Genomic DNA, 27947 nt, shown 5'->3' with positions numbered 1-27947 from the left:
GAGTGAAGTCGAGGACGTAACCACAACAAGATCTTGGGTGTTAGGATTACGGGATCTCTGATGGCACCGTTATTGTGAAGGGATCTTACACCTGCAGCCTTTAGGAATAACTGTGACAATGGGAAGCTGGAGCCCAGCTGGATATGTCGGTGAGTGGATTTTTAACCCTCACAAAAGGTAATGAGTTTGGCACCCAGCAACCATGACTGGTCTAGATCTAAGACCAGTCATGCAGTCACTCACAGTACAACACATATTATCTCATGGACTCATACTTATACCTATACCTTGTCTACACTACTGTGAAGATTTTCTCCTCCTTTCAAAAATCTCTGTCCACACGACCTTTGTTTTACAAAATATCTCCATGCAGACGAGAACACAAAAACATCTACAAAATGCAGACCGGGCCAGTAGGTGTCGATTAAGACTACAACAACAATCCCTCAACTACCAGACAAGAACACAGTAATATTCGTAGGAGTAAATGCCGGTGAATGCCAGTAATGTGGTGCTGTGATGCTAAATTTAGCTGCAAACTTATAATGAGACCTGGCAGTGCTAACCAATCGCAGGGAAACCGGTATATAGCTGCCATTTTTGTTGTTGTTTCTAGTGTATGCTCATTGAAGTGAACTCAACTTCAACCATATCGTTTCCCAAACGCTGTGAAAACATGCACTTTCGGGTTGTAAAAATCAGGGACTTAAAAGACCAAATGCAGAGAAAAAGGTTTATCTTGCAAAATATCTGCATTAGTTTGGACAGGGCATTAGAAGTAACAGAGACGGAAAATAAGATATAATCCTTAAAACTAGGGTAAAGCTGACATATGACATGGATATCCATTTGCAGTGGAACATATGGTTATTAGTGAATGATACAGATTTACTTCCTCCTGTAAGTCCAGCCGTACCATCTTTTTCGACCTTTCATTACTTCAGTAATTGATGAGCATACTCGACATCACTTAATGTCATATTAAGAAATCATCTCTTTCTATTCACTTTCCACCAGCCTCTAAACAACTCAAGATGTTGCTGGTCGGTCCCAGACGGACAGGTAAGAGCTCCACTGGCAACACCCTCCTGGGCCGGGGGCAGATTTTTGACACCAGAGGAGGTGGGACCAGCAAAGCTGCCTGCTCCGTGACCGCTGGACGCCATGTGACCGTGGTGGATGCACAAGGCTGGGGTTCGTCTGAGGAGTTTGTGCCCTGAGAGGAGAAAGTTTAGCTAATGAGAGCGTTGGATCTGTGTGGACCTGACGGACCCCATGTTATTCTGATTGTGATCCCTCTGCTGGACTTCACTGAGTCTGAGAAGAGAGTAGTACAGAGGAGGATGGAGATCTTGACTCCCACAGTCTGGAGACACACAATGGTGTTGTTCACCTTTGGTGACAGGCTGAGGAGAAATGGGTGCAGTGTGCAGGAGCACATCCAGTCAGCAGGCGCTCCCATGTTCTGGTTAATGGACAAGTGTCGCTATCGATATCACGTATTGGATAACAAGACAACCGTCATCGCCCAGAGAGAAATACATCCACAGAAGGCGAAGGGAGGTGGGAAGAAACAGGAAGTGAATTGGTGGAGGAACGATGACAAGGGGGCGGGGGGGAAGAACAGAGGAGGTGAGTCAGATGACAGACAGGAAGGAGAGCAGGGGCAGGTGAGAGAGCTGCTGAGAAAAGTAGAGGACATGTTGCTGGAGAACGGGTCGTGGCACTTCTCTCTTCACATCTACCAGAGGATGGAGGAAGAATGGAGCCGCAGAGAGCAGCTGCTGAGAGCTCGGCTGGAGGCAGACACCCATGTGAGACGAGTGAGAGGAAAACAAAAGATAGCGGAGGCGAAGATAAACATGGAACCAGAGGAGGAGCAGAGGTTATCGACAGGAGAAGAAGACAGAGAGAGGGGAGGTAGCCTGAGGAAAGCTCAGGAGAGAGGGGAGGAATGTGCGGAGAGGAAGCTAAATACAGAAGAAGATAGAGAGGATGGAGTCAAGGTGGAGCTTAACAGACAGAGCAGTGAGGAAGAGGGGGAGGATGCATGCTGTGACAGTGGACGAGAGAAAACTGGAATAATGGCTCAATATTTGCCTAATAGGGGTCAAAGGTCAGTCTTTAGTCCAATCAGAAGAATTGCCTGAAGTAACAACCAGTGGTGCTGCAACATCTGCATTCACCAGTGACACATTTGGCTCAACTCTTGTCATGTGATTACCCAGCAGCAATAAACCTCACGCACAACTATGGATTCTTTAGGAGCCAGACTTATAATATTCCTGTGTCCTGCTTCTCAGAAACCACTGCACTTACCCTGGAAATGTTTTACATTAGCTGTTTTCAGAAGTCTGGACATTTCCCTGAAATCTTCTGGAGGGGCTGTTTGTGAGAACGCAAATGTCTGAGTCAGTTGATCTGCAACCTTTCCTGCCAGCCCCCGGTTAAAAAACTGTAGAATACAGCAGGGAAATGATGACCAACATGGGATGGATGCAAAACTGATATATCTCAGGATGAAAAAGAGGTATACACATAGAAGACGCTGACAAAGATGTCAACATGGACAAGACAATGAGATCCAGTAGCATTTTTTGATAATGGCTGATGTGTTGATGTTTTTTCCTTCCAGCAGAATTTATCCATTATGTCCTGCCTCTTGAATTCTCTACCAGGGCGCCAACCATAGTAACCCTAATGCTAGTGGAAAGAATGTATAAAACGTGAAAGTGTATTTTCCAAAATGTCAAAAGTATTTCTCGACTGCAAGAGGATTTATTATATAAATGAAACACTTTCTTAAAGTCTTTTTCATGTCATCTCTGTCATATGCTGCCAAACTTTAAGACGTTTAAAGAAGTTTAAACTTCTGCTATGCACCATCTATTATATATCTGCTCTGCATAATATCTGTAAAATGCCTTGTGGTCTGAGATGCTGCAGCTGCTGGTCCCACATTCAGCTCCCATGCAGGAGAGATGAACTTAAATTGGTTTTGCTCCTAAAATCATCAGGAATGTTAAACATTGTGTGATCCCAGACCTCAGCTCTCTCTCTCCCTAATTATGTACAGTACATTCCCAAACACTGGGGATGCTTATGAAGCATGAGACAATGTACCATTCTCTCATACTAATGTAATTAAAATATAATTTTCCTTGCTGAGGAAGTTATCAGCTATCCACCGAGTTTGTCATTTCACTCTTATATTTTCTTTTTATGTTTTCAATTTGTGAAAACGAGGCAATCACTGACGCTGCATGCAGGTTTTTATGGCAGAGCTGTGGGACGTGTGGTCTTCCACCCATTTCATTACATCTGAGCAAATTGTCAATTGGCTTCAGGGAATTGCTGTCTCTCCTCGGCTGACACAGACAGTTAATCCTCATTCCTGGCTCACAGTCATGATGCCATGCAAGGTCAGTCATGTTCCAACCGGCGAGGTCAGTCTCAGCGCGAGACATCAGGCATGGGCCGTTTCAAAAGCACAAAATCAGATTAAAGTATCTCTTGATCCTGCATACTGGAATAGATTCAGCTCTTTCAAATTCAAAAAGTAATTAAAAATAATTAAAAAACATAGGTCTAAACGCTCAGAGCTTGTGGGTCAAAATCTTTAACACTATTAATTAGTGAACAGGGCATCAGAAGAGCGAGCGTGTGCAGACATTTCTTTTCTTTCTCAACACTTTCTTGTAATTAGATGTGGAAAGCCGCTGTGACACTCATTTGGCTGAAGTAGTCCTCTGTGCGTCTCCACACAGCAGCTTCTGAGAGATACAGTGTGTTTACAGGGCTTTACTGCAGCCAAACACTACACCAGATGCTTTCAGCCGTTGCTTCCTCTCTACTTAGGCCGCGTGATCAGGGAATTTCTTTGCGAGTGCGTTTGATTGGGATCAAAGCCTACACAGTCTCTGGATGGCACATGATGAAGTCTGCTACCAAAATGTTATGAAAAGAAATAATTTATTAGAAGGGTTTTCTCTTTTTTAGAAGCTGGACTATTCTACACCCCTTAAACCATTAAATGATTATGGCTCTGAAAACAGATTTAAATAGTCAGATTCTTTCTACAGTTTCAGTCAAACACACAATGATCTGCCAGAGTCAGCACAGTTTGGGTTATTTTATATACGTTTTTCAATTGTTTTTATAGATACATAGATTCACAGGTGTTGGAGAGTACTACAGCATATGTGGGAAAAGATGGATAAAGCCTAAGAGCAAGCTTTCTAAAACCTGAATTATTGCCTTATTGTGGTCGAGTTGCATTGTGGGTAAAAAGGTATGTTTAAGAAGACTTAATCTGTGTCTCAATTCAGGGGCCACATCCTATAGAGGCTGCATTTGAAGATCTGTGCAACTAGACTGTCCCTTTGTGAAGGCTCCTTCAGATGCAGCTGACAAATGCGTCTAATTCCATCACCGGGAAGCGAAGGCTCCCAGGAAAGGATCCATCTTGGCTCAACCAATCCCAGGATTCATTGCGCTAATGACGGCGGCAAGCAACGAGACATCCAGTGCATTGGTGTTAGGTTCCAACTCAACCAAACAGCTAAGAGTACACAAGACCAAGGGGCATTAAAACGTTCTCGTTGTGTCCAACTGCAGCTCTGTTGCTAGGCGACCGCAGTAATGGTGGAACAAGCTGGTGACGCCAATTATGGAAGTCTGCGTAGACCAGACCGTAGAAGGAGGCCGCAAAGATCGCATCCTCTGACAGAGGCCGCCCCTGAATTGGGACGCATCTTATCTCGGATTGATTTTTGACTTTTTTTTTATGTACCAACTGTCCATCATGAGTTTGACAATGTCATAAAAGCACAAAGTCAAATCTGAGTATTCTAATAAAGTATTTATATAGATAACACCTAAATTTGCTATTTAGTCATGAATAATTACAATTTTACAGGAATGTTCAATATCCTCAGATCTCCCAGACTTAAATAGCTTTTAAGACTTTGATAACCATCAAACTATGCCTTCAGTCTACAGATTAAATCTATAGACGGAACGGACGTTTCTTGCAAAACTCAAACATTTACTGACATACTGGTTCCAGTGCAACAGTGCATGACTGATGTCTCCATCTTCCTCAAGGTCTTTGTGTCGATATGTCTGACATAACTTTGAATAAACTGGAATTAGATATCATGTCGTTTTTTATTGGCCCTCATTGCACAAGATAAAATTTGGAATTACCTAACCACGGGATAAACTGTTTTATGTATTACACAACATGGGCAGATGTTATCTAGGCTCAGTGGAATGAGTGTGTTGTGTGAGAGTTTTCTCAATAATCACAGGGAATACCCATCTTGCATTACAACGGCTTTTCTCTTCGAACAGCACACTAACAGTAACCGATTGCTATCTTAAAAAAAAGTGTATGACAAGCTTAAAACATCAACTTGGATCCATGAAGGTATCTTTTTATCTATTTTGCAGAGCAACAGTTGCTTGGGGGAGCACTTGTCATGGATACCGCTGTTGCTATGAGACAACTGACAACCCATTTGATATAATCTCATCTTTAGCTGAAAGATGAAATATCTCAAACTTTCGAGTGCAAGAAATGCTCTTAAAAAAAATCTCACTTAAATATAAATGTGCCCACAAGTTTCACATCTCTACAATGTCAAATGATAATGAAAACATTCCGCTGAATTTATCGGATACTGTGCTCACAAAGATTACATTCAATTATCCTAAAAATTAATTGTAATTTACATTCTTTTCTGGAGCAGTTTTTCCGAGTGGGGTCGGCTGAGAATATGAGCAGGATGGTGTTCACATGATAAAATGTAACTCTAATCCTTTTTGTATGTTGCACGCCTGTTTCCCAGCATGCAGCATAATCACAAGACACTGACCAGTGTGGCTGAGAAACACGCTCCTGCATGATGACGTGACCCACTGACCTACTGAACCACATATTAAACTTAAACTAAGTACAAAGAACGCACTTTCTCTCCTGAGCCAGTTTACATGAAACACAGACAGTTTAAACAGTCATTGATCACATGACAACAGCGAGTGGAAAGGAGGCAAATTGCTTGTGTTGGACGGTGAGATAGATTTTAGTTTCTTTATTGTGTGTGTGGGCAGAGGAGAGCTCCACACAAAGAAAAGTGAAAAAGACCTGCTTAACGAAATCTTTTTGTGTCACACATTGCAACTTCCATCCTGTGTCCTTAACCACTGCTCTCTGTCACCTAAAAACCACATCCCAGTATTTTTCATTGTGTTTATGTGGCAGTAACTGTTGTCCTTTCTCGAGGTGAGACTAGGGAACACAGTAAAACATTTCTCTGACATGCCTCCTTTTTCTCATTCACCTTCACCTCCTTTGTGCTCATAAACAAGTCCTCCACTATTTCACTAAGCCCGCTGAGGTGAAACAACCTGCACTGCAGCTACATACTTTGCCTATAATGATTTACTAAGTAAAAGAAATTTAAAGGGCTTTGAGACTCCATAGCTTTACTTCATTCAGTTCAGTTATGAAAAATTCATTTTAAAAACATGAGACAATTTTGTGTGACATTAACAATTATGTCTCTCCCAATTCTGACTTCTTACATTATTGTTAAAACATCTTCTACCATCACTTCCTTTTGAGCTCAGTTTGAAAACCTGATTTAAATTGTAAGTAGCATCGTGATTTAGACTCAACAGTGGGCCTGGCTGAGCAGTACACAGTACCATCACAGCAGCGTTTATCAGGAAACACTTTAAAAAAAACTGTAAAGCTGACTTCCTCTACTCTTGTTCTACTCTAGCTCCCTCCATAATGGATGCCCTTGCTGCAAAATTCATTTATCACACGTATACAACAATTTAAAGCACATTGATCCGATTTTTGTTACGATCAAATCTTTAAAAAAATGAACATAAAAGAATGAAAAGCCATGATACAACAGAAGTGCACCCGGTAGAGAGCAAGATCAGAGTTATAGACCATCACAGGAACCACCTATGCTATACTAGTGTATATTACTGCCCTAACGTCTTTGAAAGAAAAAAAAACACAACATATATACATGGATTAGAGATCACTGACAGTCTCAACTCAGCATTTCTTTTATTTTCACCAACTTCAGCAGTCAGACTGAGTTCAGACTGCAGAGGCTGGCTGGACACAGAACCCAGGGGAGAGTAAGGGGGCCAAGGGGCAGGGTGACTCAAACAGAGAGATGGAGACTAAGTCCACTCTAATATGAGTTCTTTTGAAATGAGAACGCTCCCAATCTGACAAACAATGTTTTCCCTATCAGAAAAACTTGAGTCCATACTAACACACCTGGAATCATATTCAACATGACTATTTATGTGCATCTGTCATGTGCCTACCAGCATAAACAGGAAGTTTACTCGGCAGTTGGTTGCTTGGTTGCAGAAAACACTATGAAAGAGGAACAGGCACAGTGGAAAGTGACACTGTGGATTTCTGTGAGTTGGTACTGATGAGACCCAATTAGGAGGAGAAACTGGGTGTCTGCGTTATTGTTTCCAAAACATTTCTAACCGTCTATAGACTAAAACGCAACCCTGGAGTTTTCAAAGCAGTGTTTTTAAATGTGTCTGTTCTAGGGGCTCAAAAATTCCAGCGTAGCTTTGTGTTGTGATGCGTTTCAAAATAAAATGTATTAGTACAGATGGAGTATAGAAGTGAATAGCTTGAGGCAGAATGATGAACGCACAGAGGGAGGGTGGGACGCTGATGACAACCCTTCTGTTCCTGAGATATATCATCAAATAACGAGCGAACATTATGATGTCACAGTGAAGTTGACCTATGTCTGTTCTTTATTTCAACCTATTAGACATCTGTCTAAAAATGTGTCATAATTAGCAAATCAATTTTTGATTTATGGCCAAATAAACGTCTTTGGTGACATAAGCGGGATCTTGACCTTTGACCACCAGAAGCTATTCAGTTCATCCGTCAGTCCAAATCGACGTTTTTGACAAATTTGAAGAAATTCCCTGGAGGCGTTTCAAAGATATCACATTCACAAGAATGGGACAGACTGATTTATGAATGGGCGAACTAATAACATAATGCCTCAGTTCACAGCTGCCACCGGCACAGAGGCAAAAGATGAAAGTGTTTTGAGGTTTGAGAAAACATGAACAACATATGAGAGAGACACAGTGCACAGGAAACACAGGCAGGGTTGGATTCTACTGGAGATCATAACACCGAAGAAAGACCACCAGCGAGTAAAATAATATATCCTCGAAGGAATGATTCATAACACTTATATTACAACCTTTCGCTCTGCATACTGAGTTGTGTGGAGGAATGAGAGCCTTGAGTATAAAATAAATATTTTGAGCTGATAGAACTTTTGAAGTTTGTAAACGCACAGAAGCAGCGGAAATACAGAGAAAACTATATATTTGGGCCACTTCAATGTTGACATGAAAGTTAAATATAAGGAGAATATATCGGATGACACTCAGATGACTATATTTCTGAGGTACGGCAGCTGTCAGAGATGAGAGAGGAGATTAGATTTAGATGAACAATTCAGAAGCCACTTTCCCTAATGCGCCTTCATCTTTAAACGCTTCTGTGACAGGAGGGAATAGTAACCAGTCAATTTTCTGCAAGGGGCACTTTACCAGTTTAACTGCTCAGGACTCAGTAGGATTTCTACATTTCCGGGCAAAGCACACAACGCCTTATGAGCTTCTTACGTATATGGCATCATTGTTACACAGCCAGTGAGGCAATACTCTCTAGTGTTTCATTGTAAGATAGGAAAGCAGCAAGAAAGTACGTGATCTGTATCATTATGTGGATAAGCCCCATGGATATGCCTCGTGGTTTTGTTCTTCATTGCTATAACCTCCGGGGAAAACGACGTATGTATAGCCAGTAAGGTAATTCATAATAGATTGTGATCACTCATTGTCGTTTGCTGCGCGTTCTAATGCCGAAGCTGCCCAGTAAAGCACAAACACACAGGAGAGAGACCCAGTGAAATTATGGAAGGAATGGTGGTAAAGACGACAACACCCATGATCCCATGCTGCTTCACGACACCATCAAACTAGGTGCTTTTGTTACTGGCTGACGTTACATATTATACGTTTAGGATTCTTTATTTAACGAACATTTCCATTTTCATCACAGCCCTTAGATCTCCATTTAGACAACTGACTTCCTCATATGTGGCTGAAGGCGACAAATGTCACAATGTTCGAATGTTTTCACCACTGACTTAACACTTGACATATTGTGAAAGACATAAGAAACTGAGGGTTATTATTTGCCCTGAAAAAGAAAGTCTTCAGCTTCTTTGCCTTGTTTTGTTTTCCCGAGGGAGAGCACGAGGACAGAGTCGGACGTTATCTGCTCCTGAGGGGAGATGTGGCAGGGGCCAGAGCACAGCCACTTTGAGTTGGTGGTCTCCTAAATTGAGATGTGCAAAAACAGTTATTGGAATAATCCCACTGAAAGCAACACAGAGCGTAGACATTAGTGAAGAGTAGTCTTGTGTGCACAACTCTTGTTCCCAGAGCTTTTAAACACAAAAACAAGCAGAAAGTGTTGGTCAGCTGCACACTGAGCCACAGATGGTTTGCTTATAATCACATTTCCTGATTTACTTTAATGTAACAAGCAAATATTGAGGTGTGAACAATGCACAAAGCTCACAGTCTGGTGTAAGTAGGTTTATAATGTGGAAATGATAAGCATATGTCTATGATTTATCCCAGGCCCAATAAAACCTGATGGGAGTTGAACAAAAAACCTGACATTGTACTGACTTTGAGAATAAAACCCAAATCAGTCTGAGAACTGTTGTGTGTGACAGGCAGTGGTTTACAGATTAGAGTGTGGTTACATGGACCAGTCAACTTTCTGCAGTAATCTGATAAATGTTTCATATACAAGACACTAAGTTTACGTAACTGAGTATAAAGGAACAAAGAAAATGGAATTTCCCAGCTCCAGGTTCTTGGCCATGTTTACATGTAACCTGGTCTCTTATCAGCTTTTCTCATGTGGAAATGTGCGTGACAAAAATGTTTAAACCTGTTGTGACAACAGAGCGGCAGGATGAGAGGAGAGTTTCACTGTAACATTTAAAATCAAAAGGTAATGCTTCCAAAATAAGGGCAAGTACTGTCCTGCAGTGTGTATATGCAGATTCACAATAACCAGGCTACTACAGTACGTGTAAATGTAACTGATCACCTATGTTACCCTGTAACATGTTGGATATTTACAATTCAAAATCGGTACAATTAGAAAAAATACGTAAATATCAAATAGGTTTCGATTTGAACTTCGGGAGACTTGTGTAGTATGAGATAAACAGAGATTGAGAGAGTGAGCAGAAACCCAGAATAGCCAATGAGAGGGTGCTGGCTGGGAAACATCGGCAACTGGATGAGCGCATGTGTTTAAAACCGAAACACAGCATTACCCCAAAATTACACAAGAAAGCACAACCTCCTGACGTCACCGGCAGTCTGCCTTCACATTTGTTTTTATTCTGAAGTCACGTTTGATCCCAAGTTTCTGTGACTTCTCAAGTCTCTAGAATTGCCACCCAGAAAGGGTGTGTTTAAACACCAAATGCAGCTGGATCGTCTAGTGTGAATGCTCGCACGAATTAAAGATTAAAAATTGGTTACTTATGTCATTATGTCTGTGGTCAGTTAAGATCTTCAAATCCTAGGGTGTGCAGCACGCATTGTGTGCATGAAAACTCACCAAATGACTGACAGGGAAAATATGAAAAAGCGAGTGAGTAATGCAACGTGTAACGCAGAAAAAGATGAGTGTGAGGACATGAGCAACACACTCCACCCTAAATGGCTCAAGTAAAGCTGCATGATGACCCACGGTGGAGAAACTACCCATGTGTGAAGGTGGGAAACAGGGAGTGTCTGGAAACCACTAAAGCCTGATCTGTCAACTTTCCCCGATTAGCAGAGTTGAAGAAAAGGGTTTTTTCAAGGACAATAACACAAACCCACATTACATCATGTTTCTGCTCCGTGCTGCAAGGCGACAGGATTCCTGAACGCTAATGCAAGCCCCCTTCACCTGACTGAAGTCATGACATCATCCTCACAAGATGTGCCAACAGGACATGTTAAAAGAAGTGTCGTCATGGCAACGGTGCAACGTGTCTTCAGCGGGAACAGATGAATGCACTTCAGAGTGAGTTCATAGACAAGACTTTGGTTTCCCTGCATGTGTCGCAAGAGAAACACATAGTCGGGGAAGATAGAGGTACAGAGAGCGACTGAATTCCAGGCATGTGTTCATTAACAGAACTGAGAACACAAACTGGAGCCACAAAAATAAAGTGAATGAAGTAACAGTTGAATACATCGGGTGAGTCTCATTCCCCGGGGTGAAGAACACCACCAAGAGCGAAAGCAAAACAGAGAGAGAGAGAGAGAGGCCGAGAGACCCTTCAATAGAACTGAATCCATGGGAGGACACAAAGGACCTCGGCCTGTCTGTAAATTGGTAATGTCAGGAGTGCTGATTAGAGGATGACGTTACAGCTTCCTGGACAAAGAGCGAAGGAGGTGAAGATTGGGGAGGGATTATCTTGCTTTCATTCATTACTGCTCTCATTCATTACATGACGAACAGTGATTGGATCGGCCCCTGCCCGTAATACCGGACCTGTGTCTCTCTGTGTGTGTGTGTGTGTGTGTGTGTGTGGGTGCGGATTTAATCAATGAAAGCAATGACATTGTGAATCATTGGGCATCAAACACTTCTGCATTGAAAGCATTTTTCACTGTGAAAAAATAACCTGGACATGTCACCATGTTTTCCTGAGTGCGTGTCACTAAGGTAAGGGTAATTGTTTCTTTCCTCATATATCTTTGTAAAAAAAAAAAAAAACTCATCCAAAGAAGGTCACTTGTGTCTGGGAAAAATGTGGCTCACAATTATAGTCTAGTCTGTGGCGGCGTTAAACATGGGATTTATGGGTTTGTAAAAAGAGACTGTTGAGCTGATTTCAGCTCCTCAGCTTTTCCTCGCTCACATGAATTCTCTCTGCATCGCCCCGTGGCTAGAGTTGCTGTGCGAAGCAAAACAGATCCATCACAAGGTTTTATTGCTGTTTTCAATAATACTGGAAATTAATCACTTTCAAATGAGTCTCCAACAGACTGACCCACACCTATAAATGACACAGAGGAAATGTCTCCATATGCAGTAAATGCTATATATTTCCACACATCCGCACAGCGGTGGGAACTGAGGGGAAATGGATTGATCCTGACATAGCGGCAGGGTAAAACGGGGGCAGTAAGTATATGTGAAATGACTCTGGTTTTCTTTGTGATGTGATTCAGTCTGTGCCTCATCTTCTTCCAGTATCTCCCAGCGACTGTGCCGGCAGTTGAAGTAGTGAAAACTATTACCGCCTTCAGATTTGTGACTATTCTCCCAGGAGAGCACTAGAATTGAGGATTTTCATTCTTTTTCTCTGTTAACTTCTCCCACAGTGGCCTCTTCCTATAATCCTATTCACCTGCAGATACAGAATATTCTGCAGATCACTAATTCCCTCTAAATATCTGCCTGTTAATCTCTCACTATACCATCCAGTTCCCGCCTTCCTTTGCAACGTCTCTGTAGCACAGTTGTTATCGTGAATAGTCAAAATAGAGGCTACATAGAACAAAATTAAAAAGGATGCAAAGTCGAAATACTTCAGATTTGTTTGAACACAGTGTGTTCCTGAAGTTATAATTTGAATGTTATTCAACATTAAAATATTTTGGGTAAAAATATTCACTCGACAGCTGGTAACTAAGTCAGCAGGCCTGGCTCTGTCTGTCAGCAGACGAGCAGAAAGCCAACAGTAGATCTGGTGTTGCACATGGACTCCTCAGACACTTACAGCAGGTTTGGAATGAGGAAAAACACACTTATGGTGAAGACGAAGGCCTATCACTGCAAAAGAATATATGAATGTTTTTTAAAGTTAAAATGTTTAGAATGCCATAAACCTATTGAATTTACAAAATAACCAAGACTTGGAAGTATAGTGCTCCTGTTTGCAGAATAACTAAATAACGGTTTGTCTGCACACATTACAAGGAGTAACAATGTCTGAAAAACAATTAAGCATTTTCAAAATGAGATATATAAAACTAAAAAATAGCACACATTGGCAAAATACTTTGTGGGGGTAAAAGTCAGAAATCTATAAATGCATTACTTAGGCTATTTGTTTGTTTCTTTAGTTAAGTGCTCCTTAAATTGACCACCGCAGCCACCACACCTCACACGAAACTTCATCTGAAGACGAGCTGTCTCTGTTTCCATCCCTGGATTTCCTTGTTCAATTTTCATTGTGTGCAACAACAGCACAGGCAAATGTTAAGAGCATGTAGACAACAATATCAAACAATAACACTATAACCATCAACATTCATTTCCATCTGTACACGAGACAAGACAATGAAATTAGGAAATTCCCCCTAAAGTGAGATAATTCAATGTACAATGTGAACAACTACAGATGAGCTTTGACTCTAAAGGAGAGTGAAAGAACTAAACTGATGTGATCAAATGTGTGTAAAAGATAAAAATACTACGATGAAAATATTTCCTAACACTAAATAATGTACAAAACGATATATGAGAATATTGCTGTAACGCATCATAAAAATGTGAAGGATAACCAGTCATAAGAATCATCAAACTGAGGCTGCTTTTATCCCATGATTTATCACTTTTAACAACTGCAACACACTCATGTGAAGGTGGTGGCAGTCAGGTTGCTATAGAGACAGCTATATCTGTAAGTTATTATTGTGACAGTGCCACTGGTTTCCTGGTGAGGGTGTAAATTAAATCATGAGTTAATCTAGAATAAATTACATTGGTTTGAAAAGAGGTTTTCTGAGATTAAGTGTAATGCTTTTATTCATTTTGTTATTGACATTATGTCCTGCAGTAAATTAAAGTAGATTCTTGTCAAATACCTGTGTTTGTGCTCATTAGTGAGAGCAGGTACACATAGCTGTGGCCTCAGGGTGGATCAATAAAAGCACATTGGGGGAATCAGAGAGTAGAAAACAGATAAAACAACGGAAGCAGAAAAGGAGAGTGAAAACAGAAAAAAAAACTGTTGTGTGTTGCCACCAAATCATTGGTGCCTCTAGTCTTTGTCGAAGAAATTGGTTTAGTTGCCTCAAGACGAGGTCGAATCAAAGACTGTTCCACATCACGTCTCATGAACTTTGCTTAACCGCAATCTATAAATCAGTCTAATGTTCAGGAGGGGAATCTGGTCAGTACTGACCCAGAGCTTTAGATGATCAGGTAAAGAGACATTTCAATTCCACTTTTTCTATTTTACGGAGACTTTCCTCAGAGTTTCCTCACAATCTTTCTCTGAAGCTTTTCAATGAAATATTAGCATCAAATTAATGTTTAGGACATAGTGGATCATTGCATTTCTCACCATGCTTTAGTTATGTCAGTCTATTCTATATAATGCTCCTGCAGTACAAGAAGCTGCAGTTTCAGGACCTGAATAACATGTAATTTGCTGTGCAATTCAAGACACTATAACTGTATTAAAAATCAAAAAAAGAAAACAGATCTCACACTCTTATAGCCGTCGATAATGTCCTTTGTTGTTCTATTTGGTAACATTAGGTGGCAGTGTCACGAAAACCGGAGGTCTTAGAAATGCAGTCCTGAAACTGCAGGAATCCCCAAGTCAGTCAAATGGTCAGTTCATCACTTTTTGCCCAGAATGAAATGTCTCTAAAGATTTTGGATAAACTGTTTTGAAATTTGGTTCAGACATTATTTCTCAAGAGAGGATGAGTCCTAATGACCTCTAGGAGGACCATATTTAGTGAAATGCCTCAACTACTATAAGGATGTGAAAATACAAAACCTACATGGATAAAACGTTTATGAAAGAAACAGAAATAATCAGTGTGCAGCAAAACATGAATCCATATCCCAGCATCACCTGCTGTATAAATTTCATGTCATCTCCACACAAGCGACCTGAATGTGTCACTTGACCGGATTTGCAATTTGCCCTTCATTCACATTCGTTTCTTTCTCCTGTCCAGGACCGCACATCTCACTGCTGCTTCCCTGTCATTGTTGATATATTTTGTTTTATTCATCTTCTCAAATTCTCTCCATTTGCCTCTGATTTCATTCATTTCCTCTTTTGTATCTTGGCATCTGTTTGTTTTTTCTGAAAGCTAGGAAATAAGGCAGGGTATAAAAAGCTTCACTTTTCAGTTTCATACACGTTTGTCTGCTCGTCTTTCTTCTATATGTCGCCTGATCCCCCACTCTTCCTCTGCTCCCTCATTTCTCCATCTTGTTGGAGTTCTTATGTTTTTCTTTGCCTCTCTGCCCCCCTCTCCTCTATTCATCTCTGCTGTTGAATACATGATTATTAGCACGATGGCATGACACCACTGTCGCATCCCAGAGCCGCGGGTGTTTAGATCCCAGAGCAGAGGCTGATGAAGGAAACATGCAGCACTTTCAAACACACTTCTGAGCCTCTTTCAGAGTCACATAATCTCACAGTGCAGTTTCAGAACAGCCAATCACAGACATTTCTGTGGCAGTATGTCAGAAGCAAGGCTGCAGAGCACAGTTGAAAAGACAGTGGCAATAGCCCAAAAAAGGACTTTAATTTGAAGAGAAATTTTGTTGATGCAGCTTCCAATAACTGGAGGCACTGTAAAATAGACCTAACACTATTAGTGTCTGTAATGTGCAAGGTGCAGGCCAATGAATGTACATAAAGGTGGACAACATGATGGCTTCCAAAAGTGAAGCCAAATCAACTAGATTGCCCCTAGTGGCGAGCTGCAGTTTAGGTCACAAACTCTGCCTCTGCCATGTTAGCAGATGGGACATGGACCAAACTAAAAACTCAAAGGACACATTTCTGTCTGCTTTCTGTCATTTCAGGAAGTTCTTTCTTTTGTTCATTTTTCTAATAAGTTGCTATTGGGATGAAACACCATGATTGACAGCTGAGACTGATTCGCAGTTCGTGGAGCACGAGCATTGGTGGGACCTCAAAACCATGGCTCCACGCCACAATCATTGCTGCGCAGCCTCCGGGTCCAAATAACATCACCAGTGCAAGATGGGGGGCACACGTATCCAGAATATTTTCGCTTCATTTTTGTACAACATTAGAAAGTGGAGACACATCATCCATCTAAATACACACTAAATACAAAACTACTACTCTCTCGACTTTAGGTAAAAATGAATGTGAGTTTTCATTTAAATAATCAATCCAAACTCAACAGAACTATGAGATTTAATTATTTATCAAACTAATTAAACATGTGTTCAATGCGCTCTAAGTCTGGGTTGAGTAGTGTGAGACAAAACACAGTCTATTCCTTTCTTTGTGTGCCTGTAGTGTGCGTGGGCTCCAGCAAGGAGCTTGCTGATGGCTCGTCTAAATGTGCAATGGGCCAACACTTGAGAGGAAAGAACAAGAAAGAGAAAAAAGAAAACACCCAAAGAGAGAGACCAGTGAGCACATGAGACAGTGGAACGCTGAGGGGGACAAATCAGGGAAGCATAAAAAGCAGAGTGCAAGCAATAACGCCTGAAGCTAGCTGCTAAGTTAAGCTAAAGGACTAACCCACCGATCTACATTTCACACAGCCAGCAGATCGTGTGAAACCCTAGCTTGTGTTGACTGTCAGGCAGCTCGAAAAGCTGAGTCAAGGCATCCACACAGGAGGATGGTGAACAAACCATCACAAAGTGAAACTGCAAAAAACAACCAGAGCTGAACTGAAACGAACCTCGAGACAGAAACTGTTATTAAAGGATCACTTTACCCAAATCAAAACATTTTCTCACCTCCCGAAAGTGGCGTCTAAACACACAGACAGTTTCAGTTTTAAGTGCTTATACAATATGAAGAAAAAAAGCTTTCCAGAAACCACTTCCCCACAGTTACACAGAATAATCCACAGACGTCACTGTTACAGTTATATTTGGAAGTATCAGTAGAGAGCAGCAACAAAGTTGTTTCTGGAAGAAAATGTTGTTTTTGTAATTTTTCAGTACTTTGAGCTGCACAAATGAAATTTTTTTCACCATCTTTGTATTGCAGTGGCGCCAAATGTCTGAGAGATAAATATTTCAAAGCCTGAGCAGATAACACTGAAAGTATCTGAATGACTTCATGTCACAAGGGGCAATGGAGAAGTGTTGTCTTGAGAGTTACCTCAAATTCTTATCTAGAATAAAAACTACAATAATAATTATAGAAAAGATAAATATCTGTAACGGACTAGTAAGTTGATATAGTGTGTCAGTAAGAACAACAAAGCCAGAAAGAATTGATTTCAGATCAAATCGAAAGGGACTTTTGTTTTTCCAACAATGAAGACATTGATTTAACCAAGCTTTTATACTGACGTGTCTGCAAAGCATGGAGTGAACTCCACATATTCTCCTGATAGTATCAGGAAGGGCTGCATATGAGGACACTCTGGACCCTCTCTTGACTTTTTCTTGCCAGCGCCCTTGTAAAAAGTGAGCCCATGTGAAAATACAGCAGGATATTGTCCAGAGGATTCACTGCGAGCGAGTTGGCGTGTTAGTGATGTTTCTAACACCCGACAAAAATAATATAAATATCTCACAATGAAAAAGAGGAGAAATACACGTAGAAGACACCGAAAGATGTCAATTTTATATTCCATTTTAGATAACATTTAAGTTGCCATTTTTCCGGAAATAGTCCTTTAATGTATTTACTTTCTGTCAGTACGTGTCATGGGTTTCATCAATCGTGGGGGAGTGTGTCATTTCAACCCTGGGTTCAAATTCCTGACCTATGTTTTCCTGTCAACAGATACACCAGCTGCTTTCCTCTTGTGTTAATCTGAACTTGTGACAGAAGGTAACCAGAACCTAACTGTACAGGGACTCTTGTATTGTGCCCTAGAGGGAAAGATAAAATGACTCTGACCATTTACACTGACCCTACATTCTGAAGTGAACTAACGTATGGTACCTCAGGGTGCCACGGCCTTCATGTAAACAAGCCGGTCATGAATGGATCTCAGTGTTCTGTAGATTCAGTGAATGGGTGGCTGCGTGCAGAAGCAGAAGCAGCAGCAGCAGCAGCAGCAGCAGCTGGTTTCGGTCAGACCTGCAGTGTGTAAGCTCATGTGATGCAGACTAAACAGTAGGGAAGAGGGAGGGAGGTCAGAGTATCAGAGGAAAAAAAGTGGGTCACTTCTCGTTGACATAACTGCTGGAATGTGACGCCTGGATAAGCCTGCAGTTGTGATTTTAACTATGAAGTATGAATTAATCCCTGCCAACGAAAACCCAGTGTTAGTATTTGTGTCTGCGTGCTGCGAATGCCTCGGCTCTTTCAGCACACTTGGAAGTTCAGAGTTTGTCATTTTTCACACAGTGCACTTAGAACTTAAAGACATAAAATGATGGTGCAGAGGGGTGGGGTTGTTTTAATGCACTTTTTTTTGAAAATATGAATTTTCTTTCTCAGTCGTCTGAGGGTCAGTGTCATGCTGCCTCATTCCTATTGACTGCGTTTACATGGAAAGCAATATCCAAACTATTGACCTTATTCTGAATAAGACATTATTTTGACTATGGCCTTTACATGAGTTGCTAATAAAATATTCCATTCACATTCCCTTTTATATTTTACCGAGCATAGTCGGATTCAAGTCTCACCCCATCACATCCACTACTATGTCTGATGTTTTTTTGTTTTAAAACCCCAACCTGAAACAGTTTCATCTACAATGTTAGCGTTTACCATTTTGGATGTTTCTTCCTAATTTTGCAAAAGCTGACCTTATTATTAACTTGTCTATTGTCTGAATCGGGTTAATATTAGAATGTTGGTCTCCATGTAAACATAGTCATTGTTCCACACAACTTTCTGTCCTTCACACCCTCCCTCTTGCTGCCTTTATATTCTGGCTCCATCTGGTCCCATATAAAATGTAAGTACTGCATGTTCCCTGCCACTTTTAGATCTTTCCCAGCTTTCACTTATTCTCACTGCTGTAACTCTCCCTCTGCCACTTTTTCTTCCATTCTGTCACTCTCCCCGTCATCTTTCGTACTTGTCTTCCCATCTTTTCAACCCAACTTCCACCGTTCCCCTCTGTTAAGGGAGGAAAGGGAGCAGGAAACTTGTCTATGGGACAGCAATGATTGGTCCTGTCGTCCGTGCAGCTGAACTGTCTGCAGGCTGGAACTGGTTTGTTCTGGTGATTCGTATCACAGCTGTTGGATAAAGGACCTTTAGTGTAAATTTGTCAGCAACCAGGGGGGAAAAAACCAGTACTGACATTTGCTTCACCACCAGGGCTTAGAAAATAGAGACTTTGTAATCCTTTCACTGAAGTTAAAACCAGTCTTTAATTGGATTTATATGGTTGTCACATGATACTGAACAGTGATATGTGGCCGACGGTGAGTGCTAATGATTAAGAAAAGGCCTGGAATTCTGTTCTGAGTCGATGTATATTAGCCGATAGGGAGGGCAACATTAAACTGCCAGATTTTTCAATGGAGTTTGGTGTGATGTGCGCTCGAGTACAAAGAGAAGAGAGAGGGAGAAAGAGAGCAAGTGGCACATATCAGGGCTGAAGCTGGGACAGCTCCCATTGTAGGAAATCAAAGTGCAGCTAATTGGTACAATTACAGAGACAGGACAAGAGAGAATACAGAGCTGCGTTTGTGCATGTGTCTGAGGGAAACATGCACAAACACATTACACTGAGGCGGATGAGAGTATGCTTCAAGGTTACAACATTAATTAGCTTCACATGTTGTTTATGTAGCACCAAATAAGTGAAATATACTTCATATGATAACTTCTCGGTAGGAGAGGAGAAAATCTTTGAAGTCAGAGCGCTGGGAGGATGAATAATTTACATCGCATTTACTTGAACCTGGCTCAGCATTTATTTGCATTAGTGCTTATCACACTTACCGATCTGACCCCGACTGCTCTGTGTGATCAACTGCAGACTACTGCAAGCTCGGAGTGCTGTTGGTTTTATGTCTCACTGGTGGGTTTTTTTGTGTTACTGGAACAACGGGAGCGCTGATCGAAGGGGGTGCAAAGCGATGATCAGCTGCTCGTGGTGCAGAAAGGAGGCCTGAGCCGGAGTGATGAGAAAAACAAACAGTTTGTGGCGAGGAGACGCCGCGCCTGTAAATCTCTTTTTTTTTAATACCCCGCAGTCATGTTGTTTCCCCCTCACAACAATAACTCACAAACCATCCAATAGTCTCCTCTCATAGAAAAGCATGTTAGATAAAGTCATTACTGAGCTACCCAGAGGATTTGTCATGACCACAAACACACACACTCTCATAAACACACAGAATAGATTTACACATTACACTTACTGAGCCACACACACACACACACACACACTTCACAAATAATACACTAAATGCTTCATAAAAAAAACAGTAAAAGACAGGTAGGCTATATGATGCAGCGTCTGTAGTCTGGCTGAACATATTCAGCTGGTTTGCTCTTCACATACACTCATACTCTCGCAGACAGTCGTCAATTATGACTTCATTCTCAGTATTCAAGTCATCTGCAGGGCAGACAGGGCGATTCAAATCAAAACTGATATTGAGCGGAGCCGCCACACAGATGGTAATCACACCAGGTTTGCAAACTCTGCAAAAAACAGAAAGCGTGTGCCCGAGGTTATTTACCTCACCCTCTGAATGAAATCTTGAGATATTGCTTTTACTGCGGTAATTGTTTCGGCTTCAGAGCAACAACTGCAGCACTAATAACCCAGGACGACCTTTCCATTATGAATGTGGGGATTTAATGAGAGTGCAAAAGTGTTGTTTTAGGTTCAGTGGTCCAAGTGGATTTCCTCTACCTGAGGCCTGTCTTCTAATAATTAAGTAACTTCTGTCTGCTCACACACGTACACACAGGATTTCATATTTTGCTTATGCGTCTTGGAATATATAGACGCATAATAAAGTAACTTTTTTAGAGTCCAACCTGTATGGATTTTTGGGTGCATATTAGGGCATATTATATATGTGTGTGTGTGTGTGTGTGTGTGTGTGTATATAAGAAAAAATCTATGATTCTTAAGATGTCATTATCAAACCTTCTTGACAAAGAACCAAACCTAACCAAACAAATAGACCTGGAATTGAGAAAATAAACTTTTTTTTGCACAAAATATATTCAGATCTTTTCTGTGTTGTTTATTCTGCAGAGTATTTTCATTTCGGCACTTAATGAAACAAATAAAGTCTCCACTGCTACTAGAGGTGATACTTTGATAGGAATATATCTTAGCCTATTAGCTGTATTTCACAGTTTTATTTAACCATGGTCTCTATGAGTAGAAACTCCTATTAACGTTACTACTACTCAGCCGACTATCCACAGACCCTCATTCTTATATATTTAGAAAAAGAGTCAGGCTTGTCAATGTGCTGGCGGTTTCCTCAGCAGTGACAGTAAATCACATAGTAGCACTGCAATTAGTCCCTATGTCACCAAGCACCGAGAACCAAATATTTTGTGCAGACACAGATTAATGTCACTGTGCCACTGCATTTTGTAATATGATCAAATGTGTATTTTTAAATTTCTCATTCACACACACAGCTCCCTGCCTGCCTCCTTCTCCACCTCCTGCATCTTTTCCTTTTCCTTCAGATAGAAACACCTATCAGGATGAGCCTTTCAACCTTCACTCCCCCCCTCCTGCATTAAGCTTTGCACATTTTCAACAGTCAAACCTCATTTCACAGCGTGACGTCGACATGCTTGTAGAAACGGGAACTTTGAAGAGCCTCAGTATTCTCCATATTCTTCTAGGTGGCCCATCACTCACCATGAAATCCGGAAGATGGGTCCATAAATGGAAAAATGGCTGAAGTGGGTTGCTTTTAAAAGCTAAAATATGTGCTTTGAAGTAAGACTGAGTGTAGAGACAAAGTCCTGATGGGAAAGTCTGGCCGCTCGGCAGCCATCTTGGCAACACCACCAGGCAGCTATTTCTGGATAACAAGACCAGATTAAAATGCTTTTTTTCACGGTTATACTTCTCCTACACATGCACAAGGTTTCATGACATCACATCATTGATTTCTCGGAATAATTCATTAATCTTGATGGGAAGAGCCAAGCAAGGCAACCCTAACCCTACCCCCCCCCCAAAGGTTAAGAGATTCAAGTCTTAAAATACAGCCAAGTATTTTTTGTTTTCTTTAAGACTCATACCTTAGCTGAGCAGCTGCAGTTTTAGAACCAAAACATCCCATTTGAAACTGGGATGAGGCAAATGACCTCTTTTAGAAGTTACAAAAAAACTGACTCTTAATGTCACAGACACTCACAAGCTTAGAGAACTTCTAAGAAAATTTCAAAGATGAATTTTATGGTGAAATCAGACGCAATAAAACTCCAGAGAATTTGGTTTCTTTTCTCTTTTGCAAACAAAAAACACCCTGTTGTGACATCAAATAACACCCATGGGGTTCTGCAAACAGAGGAGGAGGGAGATGGCCAGTTGGTTCATAAGCCGTGTTTTCAAAACACACATTTCTCTTTCTGGCAGCTATGTGTGCATGTGTGTAGGTGTCCATGATGTGTGTCTAAGATCTCTTCTTACAACCTCCTTCAAAGAGTCACTGTTTACCTAAGAGGGGGGGAAAAGCCCACCTCTTCTCTCATAACACACACATGCAGAGAGACAGACAGTGGGAGTATTGGAACATAATCCAGAGTCTCCTGAGAACAAGGCACACTTTATTTAAATAACTAAACCCAAAGCATGCAGAGCCACATCCAAAGTGCTCTTCCTAAATGTCTCTCCCTCTCATATCCACTATACTGCACAGCTGCTTTACACAGACACAACAACCTCTTCGGCTCCACAACGAGACGGGATGTTGCTACAACTTTGAACTATTTAGTGCAGAACATGATAGTTAAACAGCCAAAGTACCACAGTGTTACCAGGCGGTTACCAATTGAATTGATCTGGCACCAGGTGGTTTCATGTTATACTGAGTAATACAGAGCTTCTCTCTTCTCACATACACTCAGATAGTACATCAGGGGCAATGTGAGGTTCTATAATCTGACATATGGAGTGGAGGAATCAAACCTCCCACCCTCCACACCAAGGTCCAAAACAAGGCTCATGTCTTTGTTACATGTGGTTAGTTTTGGTTTCACATTACAATTTAAGGGACGGCCGTTGTACAAAATAGATTGTACATCATGTTCTCATTACCTACACGAGCTGCGTAGAGAACTCAGACTGCTAATGACAAATGGCATCTTTGCTGCTCAGCTTGAAAGAACTCAACAACATAGAATAGACAAAACATGTCTATAAAGAGATCAAACAGGGGTGAAATAATTCTGAAACAAAAACTGAAACCAGGATATAGATTTCCATAATCTCGTATCGCAACCCACTGCCACCACCAACTGAACTTTCGTTTTTTCATCAACAAACTCATTTTTCATTCTGCAAATGAAACTATAAACACATGAATACATGGAAAATGTATAAATCTTTCCAAAACCTGGGAGATGTGGCGGCATGTCATAATAAGGCTAGGCCTCCACAGTTGGTTTCCTATGGCAAATGTCATTTTATATTAAGAAAGTCTTGTCTTTTCTTCAACATTACATCACCATTGAGACCTTCACTACTCAGCCATGTGTATGTGTTTTTAGTGCAGTGTATGATACTCACGATCCAAGCCGTTGATGTACTTCATGCTTATCTCACAATGTCCCCACACAGCGCTGACAACGGGATACAACTTCTTGCCTTTGAGCCCTCGAAATGCCACTCCTAGATACTGTCCATCAAACATGAAGCTCAGCGTTCCTTCGTCCATGTCCAGAATCACTAGCAAAGAGTCCGGCAGAGTGAATGATTCCTCCGGCTCCAGGAAACAAGGGTAAGAGGGCAGCGAGCTGTGCCCCCGGTTCTTACTGTCATGGTAGAGCCGGTTACGTCCCAGATCCCAGCCCCAGGACTCACAGTCCGACCCCACCAGCGCTGTGTACCCAACAGAATGTAAAGGAGCTTCTGAGGTTGCCACACCAACTATAGCATGGGTGCCTCGTTGCCGGGTGGGCCAGTGGATCCTCCACACATGGAGACCCCTTGTGTATCCAACACGCCCCCGGATGCAGTCTGTGCTCTGAGCGACCGGGTGGCGATGAAATGTCAACTTATCCTCATCTTTGATGAAAATGTTGAGCGAGCGGTCATCGGGGTTCCATGCGTGACGGAGCTGAGTCTCTAGTCCAGAGCATGGCATGTCCAGAAGTAGATCCAACCTGGGAGGTTTGGAGAAATCTGGGCCCCTCAGCTCTGGGTGCTGCCGGCGATGAGCCAAGGGCCGGTAGGACGGGGAGCCACCGCTTTCCCCGCGACCGTCTACCGACTTAATTCCTCCAGAAATCTTCTGGCCCATGGCTACAATGGAAGGGCTGACAGAAGGAAGGGGGAGGAAGGGGGAGTGTGGTGTTTGAGCAGGTGGGTGCTGCGCTGAGTGAAGCTTGACGTTACCTCATCAATGCGGTGGAGCTGGGAGAGAGTTCCTAACTGGAGAGTGGTGGAGGGTGATGAAGGAGGAGGTGATGAATGAAAGATGAGCGCGATCTGTTTTCATGCCACAAATGTCTTCAGAGAGACCGAGTGGGTGCCACACCTGTTGAGAGAAGGAACAGAGAAAAGAAGATTAGAAAACTGGCATTAACTCATTTACCACTAGTTTTCAGACTAAAGTCAGAAATTAACTATAAAAAGAACAAGAGATGCACAGAGAGATGATGACTGAAAAATAAGAGAGAGAGAAGACTGTTGGCAAAATGACTTTTTTCACAGATTTTGTGTGGCTTTGTTTTGATAGGAATAAAACAATGGACAGAATGAAAAGCGTACACACACACACACACACACACAGCCGTAAATACACACAAATTACGCACATTTCCTCTGACTCATCCTCCCAACCAACTCATGTGCCAATACCAATACATGCACGCTCCCCTCCAAACATTCCCCGGTTGTGCAACATTGCCCAGATCTGATGCTGGAGCTCTCTCTGTTTGGTAATCTAATTTTAATGAGTATCGCCTGAGTTTGCAGAAATATCAACACGACGGGAGAAAAAACAAAAAGACCAGGTATTCATTTGTCTACAATTCTGTGTGTAGCAGTACAAAAAGTCAGATTGACTTAAGCTAAGCCTCACTTGACAGAAATCATGCGTTAGTATGACAGATAGTAGCAACCGGTGTGTGTTCTGTCATCTACAGAACTGTTCATGTTCTTTCACGACAAACCCTGCTTCTTATAATAAATAACCATAGTTGATATTGGGATTTAGTATCATTTTCTGTTTAGTTTTTTGTGTGGGTGTTTTAGTTTTGTTTTTCATCAGCTTCCATTTAGGGTCATATGTGGCACTGTGATAAAAAGAACAGATCATGACTGTTTTGTGTGTTTTAACTGACGTAAAGCGATCTCTTCCAGGAACAGCAGCTTCCTGTTCACAGAACAAGAGACAGTCAAACCTCAGACAGACCGGGAAGTGGATGAGGAAACTCTCCACATACACAAGCCGCATTATTGTTACGCGTGCGCTGAACTACTTCTGGTAAACCTGACTCATACCTTGATAGGAGTGATGCATGGATTATTTATGGATCAACACTGCACTGCCTATAAATTCAAAACAGAAGTGAAAGTATAAAAGACAAACTCTCAATCTACACATGAATACATTAAACCAAATACAAAAGATACATTTAAAACAAACTCCACTGTTTGTATTTCTCTGACATGTCAAGTGCAGTGAGGTCATTATAAAAAACATGTTTAGATTTTTAACCAGGTGCTGATGACAGAAGCAAACATATTCCCATCAAGGCAGTCAGCAACCGCAGAGTGAGGCCATGGTGTCAATCTGTGTGAAGTTTCTCATACGCACGCACACACACACTTCTGTTTCATTCTGACTGTTAGCATTTTCCTCCCTCGCTCTCTTTCTCGCTATCTCTCACTGTGAATGAGGTCATTGCAGCTGGCAGCCAATATGTGCCACGGCTCAGCCGGTCCTCAGCACGAGAGGGGTCAGCGCTCGGACTAATAGAAATACACACACACACACACACACACACACACACACACACACACACACACACACACACACACACACACACACACACACACACACACACACACACACACACACACACACACACACACACACACACACACACAGCTGTCTCACTGTGTGTCATGACGGCTGGCAGGTGGGTTTAGGCTGGACCCTGCATGGAAGTTTCCCCGAGTCATCTCTGCCAAACTTCAGCCAAAGAAAGCACGATTTACACTTTACAAACTCCCAGTGTGTGTTTGTGTGTGTGTGTGTGTGTGTGTGTGTGTGTGTGTGTGTGTGTGTGTGTGTGTGTGTGTGTGTGTGTGTGTGTGTGTGTGTGTGTTTCAGCTGGCACCGCATGTGGATGACAATCTGGCATCACTGACTGTCATCAAGGAGGCACTTGACCTCAGACCCCGTGTCGTCCCGGTCATCGTTGCGTAGTAACATCTCAAGAGGCCGGTGGTGGGCTGTTGCCGTGTTTGCTGCTGCGAATAGCGGCAACATGCTTCCACCATCTGTTGTTTACTCTCCCTCACTCCCTCACTCCCTACATCTCTCTCTTCTTCTACAGCCAACTCATTTAGGAACAACCGCACTTGCTCGCCCTCCCCTCATCTGTAGTTTCCGCTGAGTTAGACGGGTATGGAGGAGACAGAAGATTGCATGGTGTCACGCACATGTGCAAAAAGACACACACACACACACACACACACACACACACACACACACACACACACACACACACACACACACACACACACACACACACACACACACACACACACACACACACACACACACACACACACACACACACACACACACACACACACAGCAAGTGTTGCTATGATTTACAGCAGCGACTAATTATCATTTTTATTACCTGCGAATTAAATTCTTTTCTTGATTAACCAATTCATCATTTGGTCTTGGGAAGAAAATTGTGAAGAATTACCACATAGAAAATCTCACTTAATTTGTCCAACGAACAATAAAGAAAATGAGAATGTACATTAGCTCTCATGAGTTAGTTCTGTCGATCAACTTATTGACTTTTTGTCTCCTCTGTACTATGATCTTCCAATAAGTAACGTCAAAACAGAAACTACATGTATATTAAAATCATTGTCTAAATGTGGAAATAGATTGCATGAGGAGACAGAAAGGGAACATATGGACAGCAGTGTGCACCTGGTGTGTGGGCTGGCTTCATCTGGCTTCTCCTGCTGCACAACTAACAAGCTCCAGTAACTACACTGCGGGTGTGTGTGTGTCTAACATCTTAAAAGACTAAGACACAGTGTGTGTGTGTGTGTGCCTGCTGACCGTCTCTCATTTAAAACTGTCCAACGAGCTTTGACTGGGCAGTCAGACTTTGAAGTCACACACACACACACACACACACACACACACACACACACACACACACACACACACACACACACACACACACACACACACACACACACACACACACACACACACACACACACACACACACACACACACACACACACACACACACACTCACTCACTCACTCACTCACTTGAAACTGCTTAGGAAGCTCAGAGAACACACCAGAGATGTATGTGGGCTTTTCTCGCAAAAAATCCTGTTGAGGATCTAAAGCTCTGTGTCTAAATATGGACTTATGACCAACAGAAACCAGGTTTTCTAGGTTATGTTGAGCAGTATGTAGTGTACGGGTATGACTGCTTGTTA

General features: G+C 41.9%; 1 protein-coding gene across 6 annotated transcripts in view; it reads right to left on the bottom strand.

Moving 5' to 3' along the window:
* Positions 1–27947, bottom strand: part of LOC117778115 (SPRY domain-containing SOCS box protein 4-like) — a 74376-nt gene that overhangs the window by 12980 nt on the left and 33449 nt on the right. For 5 of the 6 annotated variants that reach the window (XM_034613401.1, XM_034613398.1, XM_034613399.1 and 2 more), the window contains exon 2: positions 23797–24766. In XM_034613401.1, the coding sequence (XP_034469292.1) occupies positions 23797–24529 (733 nt within the window). In that variant the 5' untranslated portion in view covers positions 24530–24766. Of the gene's footprint in view, positions 1–23796; positions 24767–27947 lie in introns of those variants that run through there. The other variant, XM_034613397.1, reaches the window with a different exon arrangement.

Source organism: Hippoglossus hippoglossus, chromosome 17 (genome assembly GCF_009819705.1).
Source record: "Hippoglossus hippoglossus isolate fHipHip1 chromosome 17, fHipHip1.pri, whole genome shotgun sequence".
Taxonomy (NCBI): domain Eukaryota; kingdom Metazoa; phylum Chordata; class Actinopteri; order Pleuronectiformes; family Pleuronectidae; genus Hippoglossus; species Hippoglossus hippoglossus.
The sequence above is the reverse complement of the archived record's forward strand: the minus strand, read 5'-3'. Positions and strand labels throughout refer to the sequence as shown.